At 38.3% G+C, this 26,672-nt stretch overlaps 1 protein-coding gene across 10 annotated transcripts in view; it reads right to left on the reverse strand.

Annotated features, from left to right (window-relative positions):
• Nucleotides 1-12,957: 12,957 nt before the first annotated feature.
• IPCEF1 (interaction protein for cytohesin exchange factors 1) overlaps nucleotides 12,958-26,672 on the reverse strand; it is an 88,637-nt gene continuing 74,922 nt past the window's right edge. For all 10 annotated transcript variants that reach the window (XM_066994209.1, XM_066994211.1, XM_048076895.2 and 7 more), the window contains 2 exons: nucleotides 18,315-18,505; nucleotides 12,958-14,694 (listed from right to left, as the gene is read on the reverse strand). In XM_066994209.1, the coding sequence (XP_066850310.1) occupies nucleotides 14,494-14,694; nucleotides 18,315-18,505 (392 nt within the window). In that variant the 3' untranslated portion in view covers nucleotides 12,958-14,493. The remainder of the gene's footprint in view (nucleotides 14,695-18,314; nucleotides 18,506-26,672) is intronic.

Consider the following 26,672-nt stretch of genomic DNA (forward strand, 5'->3'; position numbering starts at 1 on the left):
CCATAGCAAAAAATGCTAACTTATCTATAAGCACTGTCAGTCAGACAGCACAATTTGGGGAAAAGTCACAAATACCAGAGAAGTAACTTACTTACTATATCCAGAGATTCCTCCAAAATCCTATTTCTATGACTCTATCCCGTAGTCCTCAAGAAGCATATCAGCTGACACCAACAATCCTACTAGCCTAATGACACAAGGCAACAGGATCCCACATCAAGAGAAAAAAAAAAAAAAAAAGATGATGCAAAACTGCATCAATACCTATGTTCCATTTGTTTCAAAGACAGCACCTGGCCAGAAAATGTGAGCTTTACAGACATAGCAAACCATGTATGTGTTGGTGTCAGAAAAGGATTAGGAGGTAATGTGGGAGATACCACAGTAGGTTTGGTTCCCAAAGATACATTTGGATGTAGCTGACAGCCAAAATAAGTCAGTCCCCTAGGCCTGAATTGTGGAGCACAACCTGAACTGTGATGCCAGTTTGGGCAGCACTGGCAATTCAGCCAGCCTTCAATCTTTCAACGGTTATGTCAGCTTGAAAGAAAAGGAACCCCACCACATGAGCTTAGAGCTTCCCTGATATACTGTCTACTGCCCAGACAGGCAGCAGCACTATATTCTGTTTATGATCCTAGGTACAGACTGTACAGACACTGTGCAGCTCCCCAGTAAGACACAGCTGACCTGTGGGATGTAGAGCCACCTGCAATCCCCAAAAGACCCACAGTAAAATGACTCATCAGATTAGGGGCAGGACATGGTGTTTTTCTTATCACGGGGATCTTTACAACCATTCCCTATTCCTACTCTCTCTGTTACAATTTACAGTAAGGATCAGCACAATAACTATACATAAAACTGTATTCACCTTCTGATGCAGCATCAAATTAATTTCACTCCAACACACTCACCTGTGGCATTAGCATCCTAAAATGCGATTTTAGGAAGAAGCAAAACCTTTTTTTGATGTTATTGGACAGTTCAGAGACATTTTTGGATTTGAAATCTCAGGTTAAGTTCCTGAATGCTATCTTAGGTTAAAGATGAAAGACAGGAATTTATTGTGTATTACTCCAATTAATTCATTCTAATCCAACACCCTTTTCTGAAGTACACAAAAATTTGCACATACCCACAGATTCACTTATTAATGTGCACATATTGGTTGTGAGAGGACAAAACATCTTGAGCTTGAAGAAAGGTGTGGTAAAGTCTGTAAAATTATTGAAATTTCACTCTTTTTTTTTTTCTGTATAACACTTTTTAGACAACGTGCTTTATTTCCACTGTTATTTTCATCATCATGACAGAGGCAAAAAGCAATACTTCTCTTTACACTCATCAACTTCTCTGCAAAATCCCAGCAACAGACATCAATTGCATTAACAGAAACTACACATTTAAAAAGAACAATCATTTCTAGAAAGGAATAGAAATGGAAAGGAAAGCTTTATGTAATGAACAGAAGATTGCTGTTGTGTTGGGCAAGAAGCAGCAGTAGGTTCACTGAGCTTGCACCAGACAGGAGGTAATACAGCAATTACAAAACAAGGACAGCAATGTTAAAGGAAAAAGGAGGAATAGGGTGGGGGAATTGTAGAGGAGAGGGGGAAGCTTAGTAAAACAGCATGTGGAGGTAACCCCCTCCATCATGTTTAAAATTTGCCATGATGGCTTTTAATTCAGTGTAGGTAATCCTGTTTTCATTGAATTTTCCTGCATAAGAAATTTACATATGCTGTTCTGTTGTGTTGTTTTTTTTTTCTCTTAGTGTTTCCTTTTTCTTTTCCTCTGTCACTTCTAAATTATGTTTCGTTGTTGATATGTTTATTCAAGACCCATAAGAGGTTTGTTGAAGTTTTACAGTATTATGTAAAATCTATTGCTACTAGTGACCTGCATTATTATTTTTAAACAAAAACACACTGAGGATTTTTTCAGACAGGGCTTTGCTCATCCCTTACAGGAAGACTTACAATCCATAGATTTGAAGACAATGTGCTATAACCTTCTGTTAGGACTTTCTGAATAACCATTCTGCTAGTCTTTTACCAATCCCAAATAATCCCACTGCATGATGTAATCTTGTGTTGTTTTTGTTGGTGGTGGTAGTGGTGTGGGTTTTTTTGTTTGTTTTGTTTTATTATTATTTTTATTTTTAAGGGGTAGGAGGGGTGTTATTCTTGATTGAATGAGCTTAGAGGACAGAAATCCCATTACATCCCCATGATAATTCAGCCCAAAACATGTATCCGCTACATATATTTTAAACAATTAAACTATTTGAATCGGCCAATGCTTCCTTCTTGTCTATTCTGATGCCTTTTCCTTGTTCAAGGACTCCCCGCTATTAGAAACAACTTCCCTGCTTATTGGAGTTTTTTTAGACTGCACTTGGAGTCAGGGATTGATTGTTACAGGGATAACTTTGATCTAGCAAATTCACTCTCCCAGCTTTCCCTTGAGTAAAGTCAAGGCAGAGAGGCAGGTTTCTTCAGGGCAGTCCAGAACATTTATCAGTAGGGTACCTCAACTGAACCAAGATAACATTCTGCCTCACTAGGAAAAAGCATACTATTGCAAAACCTCCTTAATTCTATGAATCAACTAAATGAACCATTTTGAACTTATTAATATTCTTCCTACAAGACATGATTTTCAAATTTTCACCCATGCTATATCAATTACTGTCAACTAGCCAGTTCTCAGTGTCAGTATTGGTGTAAAAATGAGAACTTGACCCAAAGTTTCCGCCATATACATGTCATTTCAGTAAAGTATTCATATACTAACTTCTGTCCTTCCTGAAAAATACATGGGGGGTTGGGAGGGAACTATATTCATCCAAGGATATTATTCCCCAAGGGCTTTATTCACTTTGTCAGCATCACACCAGTAGCTCTTACCCACGTAATTTTTCGCTATTATCTATAAAGGTGTCACAGTTACTTTGGTTTAGGTTTTTTTTTTTTTTTTTTTCCCAGATCCACTTGGTATCTGCATGTATTAAGACAAACAAAGTTCAAATGAGTCTACCTTACCAAGATCAATCATTAAGAACCAAAATAATAATGAGCATTCAAACAAGAATTTAAACATGAAGTTGAAGCAAACTCTTCAATCTCTTAAAAACTAATTTGAAAAAATTAAAGTGAGAAAATAAATTATTTAAATTAAAAAAAATATATATATTATCTATTCACATTCAAATTTAAAACTTTTACTGCAGTATATCCAGTAGACAGAAATATAGACAATGCGACTGTGAAGGTATAATTCTGCGGCTCCTTCTCCTAAAGATGTATTATACAATGAACATGGAGTTTCATGGAGATTCTATGCCAACTCTAAGGAATAGCTTTCTTAGGAGAAAATAATAATAATAATAATAATAATAATAATAATAATAATAATAATAATAATAATAAAAATAATAATGTCTTTGTTTCTCTATAATGAACTTCATTAAGCCAGAGGCCATCAGCACAGAGGGAGATTATAGCTATATTGCTAATCCTTCTACATCACTAATAGAAGTTCTCCTGTTCAGAGTTCATGTAGTGACGACACTTGTCTTCTCCATTACCAAAAAACTAACGTCAATGCATGAAATTCTGATTCATCACAAGTTGATGTCACCGTTCTCTACTTCTTAATTGGTACATCTTTCAGAGTAAGAGGGTTTGACTGTCCTAGTCATCAGACACCAAAAATATTCTGATCCACCTTTTTCCCCCTCTGACTGAACATGTAGAGAACTGGGAGGAATGCTTTCTTTTGATGCTGCATACTGACAACACTACAAGAGAAAAATAGAGACTTACATAAAAAGAGGTTATGAGAGAAGACAGAAGTGCAGAAACACCTGAAGGATACATCACTTACATGTGAACAAGAGGGCCTTGAGCACCTCCTGTTCCATATTCTTTTGTCTTCTGCTCTCTGGAAAGTGAGATACAAGGAAAAACTCCAATTTAGAAATGCAAAAAAAAAAAAAAAAACCTTTAAATTTAAGCAGCCTGTATCATGTCTGCACTATTGACTAATCTAAGCAAATATTCTGTAAAAGAGGTTGATTACATGCACTGGCAGACCCATTAAACAGTGAAACAAAATTTGTGTTATGTATCCTGTATCCACAAATATACTGCTTTAAAAAAGAAAAAAAATAAAAAATAAAAATAAAAAAGCGTTAATTTTTAGAAAATTCAGGGGCAGAAAAGGTTGAAAAATATGATTCTGTGCTTGGATAAAATTCAGCAAAAATGTACAAGAGTACAAGTAGTTTCACCTTCATTTTATCTGTTAAAATGCAAGACAGACATGAGGAAAGAATTTTTAAAAGTTCAAGAGAAACAACAGAGGGTTAAATTAGAAGCTTCATACCAAAGAGAGGTCAAGTGTTGGCCTTGTTTCCTGGACTGGAGATTTTAGTATTGACATTCCCAATAGAATGTATTTTCCAATCAGTTATTGGTCCTGTCGCATGCGTACTCAATTTGATCCTAGGTGACATGATTAAAAGCTTCGTACTAAATATATATATATATATATAGTTGGAATGAGTTTTTCATAGGAAAAGGCTCTCAAGAGAACTCGGCAGAACATTACAAATGTAGTTCTGAGAAAATCAAATATCTTAGACATGAGTCACTGCAAAAATTATTGAATTGTCTTTGGATAAATATAGCTAATTTTTTTCAAATTAATTTACCAAAGCAATAGCCCTATATAAAAACCTTCATTTGTTCAAAACAGTGAATAATAAGTACCAAGAGGGACAGACACACCCCTTAGGGTCTGTGGCTGCAGGCAACCTACACTTGGGCAGGGACACAACTGAGACCACCACAGTAGTATTTGGACCACTGCAGCTGGCACGCTGTAGTTGATTTCCACAGTACCTGTGGAAATGTGTTAATTTGCAATGAAGTAAAGAATTCTTGAGTCATGACTGGGTTTACACCAGTTCAGCTGTATATGTTCTGCAATTGTACCTTCAATTGCATACAGCCATATTCTGGCTTCAGGAGTCACACAAGGAGAATCTGGTTCATGGGGTCTAACTCTGCAGTTAGTTCATGGTGGATATCATCATGCCCAGGATGAACATAATTTCTCAAGTCAGAGGAGATGCTTAAGAAAGAAATCTCTTTAACTTTCCTTTTCCCTTACACACCCTTTCTGCAAGTATATTGCCAGCAACAACCCACATATGAACTGTCAGTACTCAAGATAAGAAAAATTCATCATTTTACCATTGACTGTCACAGCCTATGCTGGGAACTCTACGTTATCATCTATTTAATTAGTGGAGTGGTACTGCTGGTCTTAATTCACATTAACAGCCCTCTGTAGTATGCACTTCTCATCACAATATTACAAACAAGGGTCTGAGTCACTGTGTAGGAGCAACTTAATCAAAATCTCATGTTATCTGTGACTGGAAAATGAGCTTTGGTCCCTCAAATGTACATTCAACATTATCCTCTGAGCTTTCTCTGATGCCTAGAAAATAATCTCTACTTTTATCTCTCATTATGCCAAACCAAACCAAACACTACAGAAATGTTTTAGTATGTCACTGCATCTCCTGTCTTGAACTGATCCCATTTGTTCATGGAGGACCTAATAATACAGATCCTAAATTATTTCTCTTCTGAACCCTGAAAGAGTCTAAGCCTAAATTCAATCATGAGCATCCCCTTAGCACATACCAAGGCCACAGCTAGAAAGAAAGCAAAGATAGGTGCATGATGCAGTGCTCTCTGTGACCTCTTCTATACCCAGTGTTAACTCAGATTTTCTCTGAAATAAAAGCTCATCTTAACTTTAAAATAATCACCCAGACCAGCCAACATGAGATACCCGAATACCTTCCTATATCTGGATTTTGTTCCCAGGGATAATTTCACCCTCAGGTTTTTGTATGAACAGTGGTGTTGCACAGACCCTGTCTTTATTACTCCTCTTATTCCCCACAGGACTGGCTTTCTTCCTTTGTTTAATGAGGGATATGCTTGCACCCCATATTCAAGGCATATACATCATTTGTGTCACTGTCTCCAAAGTGCTGATGTTTGTTTTCTGCCAAACTCCTGAAGATTTTCACGTACTTTTTCCAACTAGCATCAGCATCATCATTCATCCTTTTTCTTGTATTAGAAAGCCTGTTTTAAAACCAGCACATAAAGCACAGCTACCTGAATTGCCTCAACTTGTCATCAGCAAGATAAGCAGAAAAAATTATTCTGCTGTAAAAAAAAAAAAAAAAAAAAATGATGCTCTTGATGAAATATCACATCAAGCTGGAAAAGTGATGAGTGTGTTTTACAGCAGTATGGAATTTTATTCATGACTCCTTCTGGCATTTGTAGAGTGAAATTCTCAAATCACACAGAAAAGGACATGACCACCTGGGCCATTTTCATCACAGCTGTAATTTAGGAATTTAAGTGCTAGCCCAGGTGGACTGAATTTACTGTAAAAATAAGAATTTAAGAAAAAATAAGGAAACACACCTTAGAAATGTACCCTCTACTCTGCAAGAGTGTAAATAATCCCATAGATGACTGGGATATGGTTGCCATTGCAAGGACTAGGACACTGGAGATGCCCCTCAATTTTCAGCTGTCTTCCCGTGTCACATCATGATGGTGGCTTTTGGGTTTTATTAGCCTGCACAGACATTTCATGATAGACAGAAATGTGCCACTGTCCTTAACACCAGATGTAAACATTTTCAACAGAAAGCCTCTGACTTCTCAGCCCTGATCTTTCAGGGTTGTCTACAGAACAGGTTTAACAATTTACTGGTTGAAATTCATGGATTTTAGCTAGCCAGATACTAAAAGTCATCCTCTCTGAGAAATCAGTTTAATGGCAAATTATGTACTTCCTCTATTTTCCCAGGTTTTGTTAGTCTGCACACAATAACTACCTTTTTTCCTCAGATTTACCATTGCTCTCTTCCTAGCACCTTCCTTGGCATCACGGGTGTTAACTTCCTTTACCTTGCAGAACTTTTTCCCCCCCTCAGACAGTACTGTGCTTGGATTTATTGCTGCTGCTTCAGATCTAGAGCAGGTTGGTGTGTCAGACAGCGTCTCTACCTTCCCACCTGCAGCAACCACTCTCCCCTCACTCTCGAAATTACTCTTCTGTAGACGGAGGCCATCACGCCTGCAGCCTGATATTATTATCACTTCCCCACTCACGTGTAATTTTATATCTGCTTGCTGTATCATTAACAGCCAGCAGGCTGTGCTAAGGGATCAGTTTTCTCTGTCAGAAAAGTTTGCTGAGAACTGCTTTCAAGACAGCGTGTCCCCAAAGGTGCTACACAGAGAACCTGTTTCCTGCCAGACTGACACCCACTCTGCCCAGGAGTCAGAAGAGGGAAGATATCTATTTCCACAACAAAATAAAAGAGCAGTTTGTCACTATGCACAGTATTCTGGGTATTATCATGGCTTGCATCTCACAATTTTAAATATCCCCTTGTAGTGACAACTAGGTTATTTCTTGAACACAGGAAGATAATTCAGGAATTTTACCCTGACAGCTATCAGTAGATACTTTCTTCTACCAATAAGAAACAGCCCATGAAAATGTCAGAAGAATGACAAGCACTTTCCAAAACATGAAATAATGAAACAGGACAGGTCAGATGCCAGGAATGGGACTGGATAGCCCCATCCCCTCTGTGTCATCAGTAAACACATCATCCTCAGTCTGACTGGGAATGCCTGGATGCCCAGAGAAGCCCAGCACTTTTACAGATTTTATTATTATTATTATTATTTTTAAGCACATACAAACCAAATATCTGATTCATGATGAGAAACTCTATTCCTATTCTTATGAAACTTTGGAAATGGTTATATTTTATGCTACCACAGGAGGGTGTATATCAAATACCTGCAAAAAACAAGAGGCCTTACAAGCCCGTAAGGTGCTATTTCGTAGCTAGTGTAAACTGGTCCACCACTCCAAACTACTTTCTCTCATATGTCTACAACAGCATACCTGCAGAAAGCATGCAAGGAAGGATCCTAAAGAAGTATAGTGTTGTTTTTTGTAGGGTTTTTGCAGGATTTTATCTTTAAGACCAAAAGAGGAAGCAGTAAGATTTGGCTCTGCATGAAACAGGGAAAGCAAAAATACAGTCTGAGATCACACCAAACCAGACATGAAAACTTGTCCATTGGGTCGTCTTCACAAGCATGTGTTGTAGGGTAAAATGAAAGCACCATTTGCTGAAAGTGAAGCTACAGCTTTGTGGGAGGCTACATCAATCTAATGCCCTTCTCCTAAGCACAGGAGGTCCCCCTCTTTCCTCCTGCATATGCAGCTCCCTCTCTTTTATGCTTCTGCCCACACAAACCAGCTGCCTCTCTTGTGATGGCTCTGGCAGGCACCAAATCTCTCCACAAGCCAATAAAATCACCATCATTGTAGATAATTATCCAGCTTGCTAGGTCTGTTTCTTGCTGGCTGGCTCCGCTTAGCTGACAGAGGTGCCAAGCGATGAGCAGAATAGCATGAGGCAAGCAGTAGGAGCATGTAGGAGGTTGAGGGAACAGAGAGGGACAGGGACACACGTCTTTCAGGGCAGCTGAGCTCTCAGATGAGCTCACTTTTTAGGAAACACACCTCTAAGGTGCTGCCTGCCTGGCTTGGCCAGCTAAACTGAAACATCTGACAAAGACCCCAGTCCTCTTTTAATTGAAACTGGCTTCTCTGTGAGCTGAAAATATCCAGCATTGTCCCACACCTCTTGGAAGAGACCATAAAGCATAGGGTATCCTTCCTTAAGGGTGGAACAGCAACCAATGAAATAAAATTAACTAATTTAACAGCAGAGCTTCAAAAACTGCATTGCCAGACAGTGGAAGTCATTCCTCAGTCAAACCACTCATTGGCTCTTCCTGGTTCCGGATTACTCAGTTTAATATTAATAATAGTCCCAAGGAGAATTTGTTTTTAAGAAAAAAAAAAAAAAAAAAAAAGGGCAGTGAAAAAAAAAAAAAAAAAAGGCTGAGCAAAATGCTCCTGCATTTCAGCTTTTAATTGACAAGTGCAAACATAAGGTTCTGGTTCTCCAGGATGTGTGCATCATTCCATTAAAATGGAGAGTCACACGTGTGGGCAACAAGCAGTGAAAAGGCAGTGCTGAGTGCAAACACTGTGCTTTGAGTATGCAACCAGTGATAAAATAGATTTAGCAGATATAATACCAAACTGGTACTTTGTATATCTTCATGCTGCTGCAGGCCCTGCCCCTGCGTAGCAGATATCCTAGGAAATACTCCTCTAGGGACGTCTTTCTCGGTCTACACAGAGTCTAATGGAATAGAAATCCCATTCCTCTCTTCAATCAGTCCTCACCATTGAAAGTTTTACACAAGGACACTGCTATTATTATGCATATATGGCATTTCATCAGGTGAGTTATTATGCTAAGCGTTCAAGAAGTACCCGAATCTTTTGCTTGATTAGTGTTTGTCTTTACATGAGAGTTGGAGATGTTTTCATAATCTCTTTTCTTTATTTTTAGGTGTGAGAAGGTAAAGCAATCATAAGCAACTTCAAGAGCCAGAATAATATATGTAGGTCTCAAGGCATCAAGAACACAGTGAGCACTAGAACTCACGTGACTCCTAAGCTATGGTCTAATGATATAAGCTATTTGCCCTATAGAAATGCCTTATATCTACATCCTCGATATGGATCTCATATGGGCCAGGTAGGGTATATAAGACTCTGGTACTGTGGTAACTAGAATAGTTTCCCAAGGAAATGGATTTTCAGCATTGTCGGTCAGTCATCTAAAGCCAACATTTCATGTTAATGCATCAAGGCTGATGAACTATCAAGGAATTATATGCATATTTCATTTTTAACTTTCTGCCAGCTTATAAGCCACTCCCTTTAGATTTTTACCAGGAAGAAATAAAATAGAAAAATAATTATTTTTCCAGAACAGAAAGATTTTGAATCATCACCCATAGCAAATTTCAAGAAATTTAATGCTCTCTTCAACACCCGACAATCTTCTTTTTTTTTTTTCTTTTTTTTTTCAGTTTTTAAATGTCTAACTTTTGGCAAGCTTAGCTCCTGTTGCTCTTATGCAGAGACAAGAATTTCAGACTGATCATAGCTCAGAGCTTTTTGGTTCTGTTTTTTTACCTAAATTTTTTTTCAGTTAGTAGGGAAGCTGATTCTTGAAAATGCAGGAATGTGGCAGCTTAGAGAAGACCAAAATGGGATAAATCTTCAAGTGTTCAAGTAACTGCTGAATGACATCTTAAAATGTCTGCTGCTTCAAAATGCCCCACACAAAACAGGAAACAGGAAAACTTTGTCTCTATTACTACAAGAAAACCACTTTGGTTTCCTGTTAACAGAAAGACATTTCTCACATAAATGAAGCAAGCCCAAGCTCTCACTGCAATTGGTCACTCCTGTACCACCAAAACAGTAAAAAAAAAATAAAAAAAATTCCCCAAACCCAAACTTCCACCACAGCACAAGAATTTCTTCACATAAAAATTTTGCTTACATGGACTTCCTTGTTACTTTAAGAGACACAAAATAAAGTTTTTATATTAAATCTGTAATAGACATGTAAGCTCACAGGCTCCCCTATTAGATACAGCATGCCCATATTTTTTTCTAGTTACAAAATAATTTTAAACTCCAAAATTCTACATAGTTTTAAATCAAACATCACCTCTTTTCTTCCCCTCCCCCTCTCCCTGCTGTCCTAAAAAAGCTTTTTTTCCCATAAGAAGGTTTCCTTCAAAAAGAAAATAATCTGTAAAAAGTGGTTGTATCACATCATTTATTCCTGTTTTCAGTGAAATCTGGGATTAAGTAAATTATCAGAATTACATGCAGAAACAATTTGCTAACCCAGCATGAAACCTTTCCCATCTTAGGAAAAGGAAATGTGATCCCATCTCATGCTGGTACCTCATGAGATCTACACCACCAAAACAGAGAGAGATTTGATTTCCAGAAAAGCCACCAGAGACAGGCTGTAGAAACAGCTGAAATTAGATATCATAATTAGTTACTCCAAAGTCTGCATAGCTAGACTTACTGCACTAATGCAAAAAGGTTTTACTGATGGACGAATAGCTGTGTGCATGCACACTTTCTCCTGAAAAGTACAAAAGAAGTCCCATGAGGCAGGCTGTTAAAGATTTTTGGACATTCCAAGGGACACAATTTCCCTACACTATGAGTCAATAATAGAAGCCTTCCAAATTCAGACCAGCAGAATTTATGCTCAGATACCATTTGCCCTAAATATGACTGAGCAGAGCACACAGTAGTCCGAGCTTCTCTTGCTGACGTGGCTCCCTGCCATATCATCTACCAGTTGTAGCTGTCAGATTGTGCACTGTTCTTCTCCGGTTGTGTCTTTCACATGGCTGCACAGCCCTTTGTGATGAATCCAGGTGAAAACTTTCACATTAATTAGCAATGTTAGAAAACTAATCCTATTTTACTACCATTTTCACTTTATGTTTCCCATGCTTTCCATTTGTTTTTGGTCTAAAAAGTAGCTGAAGAGAATGGGGATAGGCTTCCAACGCTGCACTTCCATAAAACCAATACATTTTTCTTGAACACACAGGAAATTTCTAAAGAAATAACTGCATTAAAAGAACCCTGTTCAATAATTTTCTGCTCTTTTCTAAGAGGGTGATACAATTCATCCTCAACTGGATTCCAAAAGCTCAATAGCAACAGCAATTACCTACTGACCCTCTGAAAAGAAAGCAACTTAAAAGTTATTTTAGGCTATTCAATCTCATCAAAAAAAATAGTAGAGTTTAGGCAGTCTGAGGACGTTTGTCTGTCAATGTATTTGGGAAACCTGTTTTTTATATCTTGATATGAGCACAGTTGTGGGGAGAAAAAAGAAAAAAAAAAAGCTGACAGTCTATACAGGCTGCAAAGTGCTCTCCTTTGTAGGGTGCAAATCTACTGCAGCAAATGGAGTTGGCTGGCTAGGATTTTGCTCAGAACTGCAAGGCACTGACTAGTCTGGCTCAGTTCAATGGAACTCTTAAGCAAGTGCTTGTTTTTAAGATCTAAGTAGTGAAGATGCTTTTGAAGAGAAATGGAATTTATATGACAAACTGCAGGGCCTGCACTTGTAAGAATAAATCTGAAGTGTACAAGCAACTTGACCTCCATTATTTATCAATTATTTAGCAGCAGGTAGTTGAAATTGAGAAGGACTATGCAGATCAGTCCTCACTCTCCTAATTTTCAGTGTGTGCTCAGCAGATAATTGATCACGTCAAATTCAGGAGGTATCCCTCTCTCACCTTTGAAAAATTATGTTCAGGAACAGGGTACTTGCAGATGCCCACTGTCAAGAGGGTCTTCTGAGAGTAGTCAAAGATAAAATACTTTAAAATGGGCTCGTGTTTTAATGAGGAATTGCTAGAAACCAATTTACACCAGGTATTGAGCTTGCTTAATTTCTATCAATGTCTAGTTAGAATTAATGAAACGATAAAAGCACCACTTGTATGAAGATTTCCTGGAAATGTTAGCTCTTTAACCACCTTGCTTTTTGTGTCTGCTTCCCCATTTAGTTACTGTCACTCACTTCTAAGTTTCATCTAACTTCTGTTCCCCACCAGCAGACCAGTTCCAATTATTAAGTCTAAACCCTTTTATACCTGAGGCAATGATACTATCCTGAGTGCAGTCCTGCTTCTGCATTCAACAAGCCCACGTTTCCCTGACCTTTCCCCTGTGATACCTGTAGCAAAGGAAAGTTGTTGAGTGTCAATAATGCCATCTCAACAATCAGATATATTACTTGGCAGGTGAAAAATATTTCACTTTACCAATAATACTACTACTATTTGCTTTCTTAATCAAGATACAATAAAACATATCATGTATAAAGACAAGTGAAAATGGCTGCATCTGTATAGTGTATTTTACTTTAAAAGATAAAATCTGTTGAATACCAATGACAATATCTTCACAAAATAGCCAACAGAAATGCAAATTCCCCGAGTTCTTGTAGTGGCATTAATTGGAGAATGGTGGATTAATTCTTGCTTTTCAGAAATTGGCACTCTGCAAAGTTCCTCATCCTTGCACACATGCTGAAGATGGGAAAAAAAAAAACTGTACCGAGAACAGTGATGTTAAAATGTAATGATCCTGTAGCAAAATCTCTTAACATATTCATTTTTGTTTGTCCAAAGAGAAAATCCAAAATTTTATAGCAAACTTATATTCCTGCCCTAAATTACACAGATTTTCTTCATCAAAATCTCAAAGTTAGGTTGAAAGACAGAAGAATTTACAGCAGAAGTCCCAGGGTACTCTTCATTCAAGATCCATTACTGTGATTCATAATGGAAAAAAGAACAGAGAAGCATTTCAAGTCACTGTGTAAGTACACTCACATAAGTGGGTCTGGTCCATGTGCTTCTATCTACATTAGCAAATTCAGCATATATAAATATATAAATAAAACATATATACAGTACATAGTCACATTCATATAAGCCATAAAATGACATATATTTACAAAGATATTTGCAGCTATGCTTTACACTTTCAGTTCCACATCAGGAATTTAAGTATTTAGCTTCTTCCTTGCAAACTTGATCACCTTGCTATCTAGGAGTTTGGGGTGAACTTGTACCTTATATATTCATGATGGTTCAAAAATATGAAAGAAGAAAATAGCCTTCCAGGAAGTTCTGTTAGGTCCATCAGAAAAGCTTGAAACTTGTTGAGACGTTATTTGCCTCACTGAAGAGCAATTTACATTTTAACAAACATATTGAGCGACCTTCTGTTCTTGATATAGAATGACAGTACCTTGGTCTGGACCGTAAATAAATGTCTAATTCATAAAACGTCAGGTATGACACAAACTGGGTGCCTGACAGTAGTCTGTAGTATAAATTCATACATAATTGCTACTCGATTTGTCTCAGTTCCAACTGGTAGACCAAAGTGAACGAATGTAGAAATGAAAATATATATATATCAGGTTACCCTGCATGGTCAAAAAGTAGAGAGTAAACTACATCCTTTTGGAATTGTTGTAGCTTCCTTTATGAGCAAGTTACATGATTAAAACAACCCCAAGTATCTGACATTTATACAGTCCATATTATATAGCACTGTGACTTCCAGAAGTTGCACATTTACAATTTACTTCTCCCAATATGGAAAAACATTTCTTCACTGCTTCATAAAATATTCTTCTTAGATATGCAGCCCAGATTCCAGCATGCTGTTTTAATTTGAAGGATTTGTTCTTTTGACATGAAATAAGTTTTGCAAAAGGAATTAAAGCTTTGGAGAAGGGGTTGTTTTCCTTATGAAGAACACTCGGGGAAAAAAAAAATCAGAATGCAACGGTTTAAAGTGTCTTTACATGAAGACCTGTGGGGAAAAAATCTTGCAGTGAACTGTCGATACACAGCCTCAGATAGCACTTTCAGTGATAGCCAATGGTGTTGTCTCTTGTTCCTCACTATTCTCTGTGGACGCATCCTGGACCTCCTGTTGCTGATAGATATCTTGGACCAGCATGATGTTTGTGTTCCTCCATTCTCTGTACTTCATTGCCGTCAACTTTGGGTCCTCTAGCAACTGGTTAATTGTGGCCAGGTCATGTTCTTTACACTAGGAAGAGAATAAGTGGTTATTTCCCACAGACACAGTCAAGCTCATTGTCCATAACAATAACATTCTGGGAACATTGCAGAACCAGGGCACAAGGAGATGACCAATTATCCATCCTCCTGGCAATTCGTTCCTATTTTTGTAACCAAGTTTATCAAAGTTAAGTCCACAGCAGAAATTCCTCCCAGTTGAAGGCAAGATTATGATTTCATGTAGTTTTGTTTTGTTTTTACAAGATACTTAGTAAAATTTTATGAATGAGAAGTCATGAAAATTAGACATTAGTTATGTTACCTCACAAGTTAGTAGTTGCATGAAACTAGACATGATGACATCTATTCCTATAATTCAGACAAATCCTAACTTTCTGAAAAAAAATACTTGCCCGCCTGAGCACAATTACAAATTCCTGTTCTCTGGAAGCTACACAGGAAATACTTTTGGACGAAATCCATGCACTGGCAGTATAGCTCATGGGTAGTTAGATCATGTGTGGGTGTTAATACATCTACCACCAGATACTGTTAACAAATCTGGTCTCTGCTGTTAGACAAGAGCAGCTCAGATTGTATATTGCAGGGACCCTGGGTCAATTGTAAGACAGGAACAGTCATGTCATGATACAGGGAAACTGAGAACCTTGAGGTCACAGAATGTGTGAGGTTGGAAGGGACCTCTGGAGGTCATCTGGTCCAACCCCCCTGGCTCAAGCAAGACCATCTACAGCAGGTTGCTTAGGACCACATCCAGGCAGCTTTTGAATTACTCTGAGGAGGGAGATCCCACCACCACCTCTTTGGCAACCCATGCCATTGCTCAGTCACCCACATAATAAAGAAGTGTTTCCTGATGTTTGCACAGAAACTCCTGTGCTTCAGTTTGTGCCTATTGCATCTTATTCTGTCATTGGGCACCTTTCAAAAGAGCCTTCCTCCATACTCTTCGCATGCCCCCCTCAGGTATTTAGTCATGCCCTCACATTTTCTAAGGCAATCCATCTTTTTGCTGTTCTAGCTCTTATTGCCGATCCATGCAGTGGATCACAGGATAGAGAAGCTTCAGTTAGCAACTATAATTTCTTAATGGAGGCACAATGCTGCACTAACAAACCTTTACTTCTTTTTGCCTGCCTCCATCCCCCCAAGTCTATGTGTGATAGCAATGGGGTTGTTCTTGCCATCCTCTGTACTGCCACCAATTTCATAACACCTGAGAACACTGTGCTAGTGGCTGCTTTCAAAACACCGTGAGAACACTCACACATCCACAACACTCCCTGGCAGTAGCAACAGGCTGCTCTCATATCCATATTCCACACTACTACCCTAATCAACCCTCAACTACTCTAACCCCTATGATGCCTGAACCACTTTTCAAACAGAAAAAAAAAAAACTTGTTAAACGGTTGGTTTACATTGGTCCCACCCTCAAGACTAATCCTTGTAAGAGGGCTTTTGGCATAAATGCAGAGACACACTGATAGCCTAAGAGCAGAAGAGGAGATAGGGAAGTAGAAGGGAGAGGGAAGTATTTGCAATGCACAGACGTGGTGGCAAAAAGCCATGTTGTGGATTTTTTCTTCTGCTTTAAATCTATTTCCCACATTCATTAAGCCTGTGATGCATTTGCACACAGCTTCTCTCTCTTCCAAACAATCCTAAGCATGTTTTGTTAATGATATATTGTGGCAGGAACATTAATCTGTTGTTAAAGATGTGGAGTCAAAAGGCCAAAATTAAAATTGCACTGAAGCTTGCATAAATCATTTGCTTCAAAACTAAGAGGGTTTTAACTAAAGCAGAGTAAATATGGATCAGATGCAAAACTTTTCTGATTTTGAAATTTCCAATAGATCATTTCCAATTGTCTCATGTCTCACATTTTATGTTAAAAAAGTTGACTTTAAAAGCACATAATCTCACTGATGTAAAGAATATGGCACATTCCCACTGAAAGCATTTGCCTTTTAGACAGGCTAACTCAAACACTGCTGTGCATGCAACTCTGTTCGTGTCTGTGAGAAAATGTCTGTGCTATATTTGTCTTGTCAATTCTCCAACTCCTTGGTTTGAAGAAGGAAAAAAAAAATCAACACATTTTATGCATTATGAACACTCCAAAAATGTTTTTTCCATATTAAATACAAGTGTTAGACAAGCCTAAGGTTATAAACACTGCTAATCACAATTTATACAATACTCCTGGGTTAAATCAATGCAAAGTTGTCCTTCTTGCTCATGTCTGACAGAAAGGCTTCTAGGCTTGCATTCAGCTCCAGTCTAATAAAATGGATTATCCCAGAAAATACAGCTCCATTTTGTACTAACTGCTTCTTAGATTTATTAGGGAGGCTCATATCAGGGAAAAACATCAAAGTATGCTTCTACATTTATTTTCCTGTGCCATAAAATTGGCATACTTTTTAAACTAAATTTCTGCTGTATGATGGGCTCACTTTATTACTGATGCAGAAGAATAAAACTATAGTCAGTGCCACTTCACTGAAGACTCATTAATACTGAGTAGAGACTTCACTGGGTCTCATACGTAGCTTGGAAGCCCTGCAACAGGCAGGATGCCTGTACACCAACTTGTCTTTTCAAATGTGTCTTCAGGAAGTTTAAGGCAGGCCGGGGCACCAAAGCCAACCCTCACATTGCAACTAATAATCAAATCAACTATTGTGCTGATAGAAGTTTTTACATGTATTTCTCCAGGGTACAATTCTTGAAGCCAAATACACATACTTGAAACATGATACTCAATTCCTGCTTCTAATGCATACAAAAAGAATTATAGAATGGCTTGGGTTGGAAGGGACCTTAAATATCATCCAGAAATTCTCTGGGCAATAAACATAATGAAAGAAAAAAAAATATCAAGTGAAGCCCCAGGTTTGGATTTGTTCTTTCTCCTCTTTACAATTTAAATGTTATGATTAAGATTTCTGTTTGCCTCAGTACCGTTCAGAAGCAGGTTTTGAAATCCCATGACACTCAAAACGGTGCTGGCAGGTAAACAGCCTCATAAATCTCCATATTCAAGACAAATTTATTGGCCCTTTCATGGAATGTCCCCTGAACCCCTCCACCCCTCCAGTTCATGATACGCTTCCAACATAAAAGCAGGATGCTTTTGTTATTAAAAATAATTTAGTTACAGGAGGTCTTTACAATAGCTTTGGCACATCCTGTACATTCCCCAATAATCACATAAGGAAAACTTTTTTGGCTCAGGGTCGTTTTCATGTGCTTTATCATCGATGTCCTTTTTCTGCTCTTCCTTTTTTAAGGCTCCCTTGTTTAGTGTATTCAGCTGAGTTTGCAGGTTTCCCAGCTAACCAAGAGGAGCTTTCTTTATTAAATTTTCCAAATGGGCTGGAATTTCTGCAAGAAGGGTCCCTTCTGAACTATTCCCTCTGTTTCCAGTTCAGATTTAACAACAAAACACAGATCACTATTCTGAATAAAGTAGAAAACAATTTCAAAAACTTAACCAAACTCTCTGGGGCTTTAAATAAATATGTAATTAGAATTTGGCTGATGTCAAGGCTTGCTTCTTTTTTCAGCCAAACCATTTCTTTCTCTCAGGCTTTTCCTTGGCTCACTCTGTGACCTCACCTTTAATGTGCTGTTCAGCATTCGAATTTTGTGGAGTTTCTCATTAATGGAGGGGTTTTTGCTCCGTTTGATAAATGACTTTCTAAGCTCCTTCTTGGTTGACAGCCGACGATCACCAATGGGAGACAGGCTTGCTTGTTCTAATGACTTGTAAAGTCGCTCCATCTCATCATCGTCACATTTTTCCTGATCTGCAAAGCAAAGAATAAAGTGTGTATGAGAATATGAATATGGCAGCAGATAGCAGAAACATTGCATTCAGCTGTCAGACTCTTAGCCAAGTCAAAAAGTAATGGTATTAGAGTCAAAACCAAGGGTAATTTTTAGAGTAATTAGGCGTATGAGAATGATGTACTACCAAATTCAGACTTTTTAAGAATCAGGTTATGATCCAAGCAGATATGAGCATATGTTTCCACTGATCGAGTGCTGCTTTAATGATCTAAATATATCACAGACTTTGAACAACTGTCAGTAACGTTACATTAGAATGAATACATTTTGATAGCATCTACACTTATTCACTTTTCCCTTACAAGCTGCACACGGTTAATTACATTTCTACATGGCATTTCACAGGTCAGATTCTATTTGGTGTACCAACTTATTGTCAGGCATTGATAATTATTGAAAGTACAAGGAAAATTTTTTTTGAGAAAGGAAATGAAACACAGTAATATGCCAGAGGCCAAAAGAGAAGGTCCCTAGAAAACAGATTAAAGCAGAAACCCTTGGGGTACCTGATACCTGAGTTTCACAGACTGCAGCACAGAATTTGCCTGTGGTGCCACACAGAAAAGCTTTGATTATTCCACTTAATAGCTCTGATGAGCCCTAAGCTGCAGCACCATCTTCCATGACAGAGAAGATATGACAGAAAAAGCTAGCAAGAAGCTTGGAATTAAATAGGATAAAATAAGATAAAAATTAAAGCAAATGCTTTTTTTTTTTTTTTTCAGAATAAAACAACTTAAAAATGAAAGTCAAGGAATGCAAAATATACCAGGCATAGATGGGGGCAACTGAAGGACAGTTTCAGCAACAGGCTGTGCAACTCACTTCTTCCACAGTCCACACTGCAAGCTTTTCTACTTCAAGATTTCCTAAATTTGGTGGTTTTAGGATGCCAATGAGTCCCTCAAGAGCTACCGGGATAACGTTCATGTTTATTCTACTGGAGATAGCAGTGGCAGTTCTTCTCAAATGCAGTCCTCCATGTGCTGTTTGAACTTGCAGTACATTTTTTCTTTTAACTGAAAGTTAAACATTGACTTTTCTAAATCATCCCCAGTCAGCAAAAAAAAAAAAGGAAGAAGTCCTCTTGCTCTCTTATGGTGCAGCAAAAAGAATCCTCCAGCATGTCATCACACTTAGGAAGGAGTCTGCTCCTTATCTTTTCCATGTTTTAAAAAGTACAGCATCCACCTACATCCCCCTTCTTTCTAAATATTTAGGTTACAAGAAAGGTTTATGATATGCTACAAATATTTGCCTTCACTCTGTTGCTGGCCTTTTTTTCTCTACTTTTTGATTACAAAAAAGCTGCTGTAACTTGACAAGGACTAAATATAGCTTCCTTCATTGGTACAGTGCAGGGGGAGGAAAAGGAGAACTGTTGTATATTTAACAAGCTGTGGGAAATAGAAAAAAAATGCAAGAGTAAGGCATAATACACGGCAGTAGTATTTCCTGAAAACTGTCAGCTCATGCCATGAGGCTTGTAATTATAACTAGCTTCCTGCCTACTTACTTGTGATGAAGCATCTGTTTGTTTCATTAGCCATCTCTTTCACAAGACTGGCTCGGCTGTGCTAAAGACCTCACCCTTCAGGACTGTACACAGTAATGCTTCCAGAGATAAATTAACCTTTATCAGGTAACCAAGAAAGACCATACCAAAAGAAAATGATGTATTGACCCTGTCCATCAACTTTAAAAAAAAACAGTCAAGCCCAGGGGAATGTGAAGTCCCTGTTCCAGATACTTTTCGCATCTAACTTGTGGTGCTACATCTAAAATGGTTACAAAGCATCAAGCCTGAGAAAACACCACTCTGAACACATTTCTTCCATTCTAAGTACTCCAATATCTTCTGTGCAATTGTGGGTAAAGGTAAGGAGGACAGAAATACTCAGCACAGAAAAAGAAGCAGGAGCTGGGGTGAGAAGAGCCCAGCAAAATGCTCCCTGGCCATGCACGTGATCAACACTGTGCATTCTGCTCCTTTATCCTTTCAAGGTTGCATCCTCAAACTCCTCTCCTATTTCTTATTCTTCCAACACTCCCATCCCCAGAAGGATTGATCAGGGCCAGCTAATTTCAGAGGGAAAAGAAAGCATTGGATTCTTCAGATATGGAGCAGATGAAGGGAGTACCAGTGAAGCAGCTAAATGGGATTTAAGGAAACAGTTGTGAGAAAAAAAAAAAAAAAAAAAAAAAGTAAATCTAAATCTGCAAGGTTGTGTGGAGCTAGGTACGAGCTGTACAGTGCTCTGGTCTCTACCTTTATTTACACTGATGAGCAACAACCTTCTCCCACAACATGTAAAAAAAAAAATAACAAAACAGTACCTTAATATTGTGCTTTTGTACTGAAGCAGGTACTGTTGGTATTGACAGAGAGTAGGTCTGCCAACAAATTGAGGCCAGACTATCTGGACTTTTAACTCCACTATCCCTAGTGTCCCTGAGCCAGCCTCAGAAAGCAAAGCCCATCATCTTCCACTGGCTTGAAGCTGTCAGTGAACCTACTAGATTCACACTATAAATGTGGAAGGCGGAGAGGTAATGGAGAAAGGGAAGAGGCATTATGTCTAGCAATCAATTAACAAGCCCAATAAAATGATCGGTGATTTAAAAAAAAAAAGAGTCATATTTCTCCTCACTCGCACAACGGTGTATTACAGTATTTCACAAGCCTCTTTATGCCAGGAAAGTCACTGAAGCACTACCCACAGTTTGCTTTCTTGTTTTCTTCACCAAATGTCTGAAAGAAAATTTAGGTTGGGTAACAGAGATAAAGCAAAGTAGCTCAAGGTTTAAGCATAGACTGGATATTTTCTCCAAATTTAAACATTCACAGCACATTTGCCCACAACTTTGTGCTGCTTATTTCTCTCTGTACCTGCAGACAGAGCACTGACCTGCACATGAACACGTCTCTAATGCAAGCACAGGCATCCACCAGTTCTGTATTTCTAGGTTTCAGTGACTTGGACTCCCCTTATGAAACCTGGCATGTCTAAACCTTGCTACTGAATTGTTACAAAATATTTGCTTTGCATCACAAAGTAAAAATTCATGCAAAATGCATATAGCAATCAAGCTCAGGCCTTGGTATAAAAAACAAACAGATTGTCTGTGTCAGTCTTGCAAAAATAAAAGAGCCACCTCTTCTCTGAGTTTTGCTAAGCTCGGAATGTTTATAATGATGTATATATTCTGCTGGCAAATAAATAAATACATAAAATGGAAAGGTCAGGCCCAACTAGTGCTGCTCTGAAGTGAGCCTTTTAAGCCAGGCTGATACAGGTTACATCAGGCATATTCACAATCACTTCAAAATATTGCAAGTTATCTCTTCCACCTGTACACTTCAGGCTAAACACTTTCTGTTTCAGGCATTCAAGTTAGGAATTTTACTACACCCTACTACAGCACTTCTTTGTCTCATCCTATTTTGAAGATAAAATATGTTCATTTTTCTCTCAGGGCTACTGAAAGATTATGGGTAAAGAGCAAACAGCAGCAGTGGAAGGTTATTACATACTGGAGCATGTGCATCACCACACATTGTACATTTTTTCTATCCCTTGGCAACATTAACTATAAACAATTCTGTTGGGTGATGCCACTGGAAGGATCAGTGAAATACTTATTTCACTTTCCCAGCACTTCTGGACATATTATATAGTACTGTATAGCTCTCTTAACTTTGTCAAAGTCCATAGAGTGGAAAGTGGAAAGAAACTCGTCCTGACCCAAGAAAGGGAAGCCCTGCTCTTAGATATTTTAACACTGCAGAGAAAGAGACTGTCTATGTTCAGGTGATGAAAATAAAATAATACTTCAGGCTGACCCAAACTTCTTACCAACTGTTTCAGGAGAAGTAAAACACAGCTTGGTGGCTCGATGCCACCTACGTGGAATTTCCCTCTACCTAACAGGAGATATCACAGACAAGAGCAAGATGCCAAAGGCTCAGCACACCACTTCTGCACCTCCTCAGCTTTCAGCTTCCACCTTTGTGTCGGCCAACTTGCCACAGGTGGGAGACATTACAGCATCAAGACTCCCCACCTTGCAGCAGCAACACAGGAGCCTGCCTGAAAACTCTCAACTGTAAGGCTCTTTAAGCTCACAAAAGTGAAATTATCCAGAACTTTTCAAGAAGCAGCTGTGAAAAATCAAGCTGATTTCTTCTCAGTGGTAAAGAAATAGAAATTGGCAAAGTTTTGCAGAAAGAGCATTTTGCATTGAAAACCACCTCCAGCAGAATATATTTTACTAACTCTAAACTGAACCCAAGAAATATAAATGTTCTTCCATTCTCTAACTGGATCTGATAACTCTCCAGCTGTGCATTAATCCCAAGGAAAAAAATATATAATGTGCTTCTTCCTCCTGTCTTTGCTATACTTACAAGCTTATTGTGGCTGTGCTAATACCCCTATTTCTGATTCCGCCAAACCTTTTGATGTCAATTGAGCAGCATATAGACCCTGGCTGGAGACAGGAGAGGAAAACATCATAACCCACTTTTGCCCTCACCTACCCCTGCTCATACTCCCTATCCATTTTCCATAGTAGTAGTGGAGTTTCTAATGTGAATATGACGACACCTCAGGGAAATCACATTTCCCACAGAACTACACAGAACAGGAAATATTGAATTAGGAGGGCAAACTCCTCACTGGTAAATGCAGAACTACAAAACTAAGAAGTAGGATAGAGTGGGAGAAAATTACAGGGAAATTACCACCAACAGTCAGAGGCTCTTGACTACATAGCATACGTTCAGCAGCGAAGGATGTCATTTTTAACAAGCTGTGACTAAACTGGAAATAACAGAAATAAGTATGTCTTGTTCCAAGTTCAGAGAATGTTAACACCATAATTTTCACTGTGATTCCTTTTTTTTTTTTTTAATCAGAAGCAAAATAATCACTCAAATACAGTTGTTCTTCCACACAATAATGCTCTCTATAAGCATGCTTCTTAGCTAGTCTTAGCCACAATCCATTTTCTGTAACTTTTGCAGCAGGAGCAGAGGGACTAGAGTACACTAGAGGATCTGTTTTGGCTATTACTGGCACAGGCAGACTCAAGAAGGGAAGAGGATGTCAATTCAGAAAAAAAGAAGGAATTGACTACATCCATCTCTTATTTAACCAACTCCTTCCCACAAAACCAACCCAGATAAAATTCAAATTGTGTGTGAAAAGATTTCCAGGTTTCCTAAAATATCAGCACATGCCAGCTCTTCTACTAGCTACTATAAGCTAAAGTAAAATAAATAAACCAGAAGTGGTACTGTAAAAGTTTCTTGCCAAGACGCATTAACTTCATGTGGCCATGATCATAAAGCACTCAGGAACCGCACGGAAGAAGGATGTTATTGCTACAGTAGAAGGTCCCCACATAAATACAAACACACATTCCTGTTCACTTACAGTAACCTCTCCATGTCTACAGCTTCCTTTTGTTAACGTTGTTTTTGATGATGGTAGCGGTGGGCCATAATCAGATACCTTCTGTTCCAGCGGTTGCCAGAAGAAACACAAAGGATGGAGTTTGGCTACAGAGTGTTTCTAGTCATCCCAGATAGGACAAGGCCAGCTTCTGGACACCAAGCACGTAGTCACGTACTTGTTTGTATTCCTGTTTCTTGTTTACCTATCAGCTCCTTTATGTCAGCATTGAATCCTTTTGTCATTGTACATGTAAAAGGCTGTTAACACTGAAGTATTAAATATTCCCACTAAGTAAATTTCAATATAATGCTGATTTTCCTTCAAAAGAGAAAAAGGTTAAACTCTCCTTTTCTGTATCTTTGTGCTACCCTCTGGTATGTAACCTCTTCCCAAGAGTTGAGCATTGAGATTGAGATTGTTCATAGTGTTAGAGTTGCTGAAAAGGTCGTTAAAATATCATTTGGTACATCTTGCACAAGACACCTACCGTTGCTTAACACTTTTCTTTAAATAATATTCATTAACAAAATAATCTACAATCCTTTGGCTGCATCTGTTGTTTTTCTTACAGAGATTCACGCATTTATCCTCTTTGAGAAATTTCTCTTTCACTGTTTATTTCATCTCTAAAGTTTCTTTACTCTTTTCCTATTTACATAATAAGCTCTTCCCACAAAGCCACAGCTACTCTTTCTTCCTTCTAGGCAACAACTTTTGGCCTCCATTGGCTTCCATTTCTGACTTTTGCCAACATAAACGCTCCTCGGCTCTTGAAAAACTTTCCCCTCAGCTCTCAGCTTTTGTCAGCTACAGCCACGAGTTCCTCATGGGGTTTTGCTAAGCAGAACACAGCTGCAAAGTAGAGTGCGTGAAAGGTGATTTTCTATCCTCATGAGGTAAAGGAGAGCATGTACACACGTGAAGGCTCTGTGGGGAGAGCATTCAAGGACTACAGGGCTGTTCTGATAACAGTAGGGCTGGCTTTATGTGCGTGGGACACATGCTTTCAGAATACATGCCACTGCAAGGTGGACCCAGCTCCTTCTGGATGCAGTCCCATTACTCTGGAACACAAAGAGCTGCCAGCCATGCACTGTTCAGAAACATTGCAAAGCAAATAAGATGCATTGCACTAGCAAATCATTGAGGTATACCTTTTTGTTTCACATCAGATAACAATGGTGTTCTTAAAATTTATTGCAAATTATGAAGTTTTGCAGATAGTTTTCATCCCGCAATTAGAAATTATCTCACAGTATTTGTGTACATCCTTGTCAACTAACTGGAGATGGAAATTCTTGGAGGATAAGACACAGAACCAGAACTGGATCCTTTTTGACAATTTCCATTTGGAACTGAATTGTTACTCTAATCTTTTTTCTTTATTTTTCACCTCATTCCCAAATTGAAATGGCTTCATTAATTTCTTTGCAAATTATTTCATGTAGTTTTTTAGTGTAAATCGAAAAAAACAACAACAACAAAAAAAAACCACTGTCCATCCCCTCCTCATATATATCTTACTTGCTCAACAATGGTTATGATGCAGATAGTAACTAGTGAGGTTATACAGTTTCTATAGTGACTGTCTCGTTAAAATGATCTATTTCTGGAATTCCATCACAGATCAGCAGAGTGGTTAGCACAGATGTGTTCTGCGATTAGGGTCGGCCAACAGCTAAGCAGTGAACAGTGAGTGAATTAATTTCCCCAGGAACATTTTGGGGACAATTAAACCACCCTGCAAATGGCAGGAATATACCAAAATGAGGATTAAAATGTAAGTCAAGGCAGTTTTGTTGGTAAGTATTACTATATCATTGTATGAGCCTATAAAACTCTGCTTTAAATGATTATGAAGTGTCATGCTAAATCTGTCAACATCCATAAAAGTACTTGTCATCCTTACAGTCATGTTGGAAAGTGTTAACCTGAGCATTGCTGCAGAATTGCTGACCATACCAGAGTAGCATATTCAAAGCAAAGGGTGAAGTTTATACTTCTGAAGAGCAACCACTGAATCTTTCTCAATGGGATCTATAAGCTACTGTGCCCTATATGGCATACAGTCCAACAATCCACCTGAATATAATTAAATATAGGCTCAAATGTAACCTGGGTATCCCTCAGTCCATAGAAAGAATACTTCCCAAAGGAATCACTTGGTCAAATTTAACCCTAAAAGTAAAATTTCAGAATATAATAAAATACATGTGACAATTTCATTAGGGACTCCATTTCTGCCGTGCCCAGCTATTTAACTACTTGCAATGCCAAAACCTGTGAGAAACAAAACATTGATTTTCAAAACATATGCTCACTCTCAGTTTTAATTCTTACTGATCTTCATTGCCACAGAACTCTCTAGCAGGGCAGCTTAGATCTCTAGGGATAATGAAGCTGAGTGCAAAATAACCTGAAATGATCACAGTGACAACTTGTGACAATGAAACTAATATGCCTTACACTTACACTTCCGTGATTCAGCTCTCAGCTCTATTCACCCACAGAGAAAAAATAAATAAATTCCCCATGAGTCCAGTGAAGTTTATTTTCATCTTTGCGTTTCCTTCAGCCTAAGCTTTTGGATGCATCTTTGTTTTGCACTGGACTGAGACAACACTGCTCTCTCTTTAATAGAATACTCTCTTCAATTCTTTGCAAG

The sequence above is a fragment of the Anser cygnoides genome, chromosome 3, assembly GCF_040182565.1.
Source record: "Anser cygnoides isolate HZ-2024a breed goose chromosome 3, Taihu_goose_T2T_genome, whole genome shotgun sequence".
Taxonomy (NCBI): Eukaryota; Metazoa; Chordata; class Aves; order Anseriformes; family Anatidae; genus Anser; species Anser cygnoides.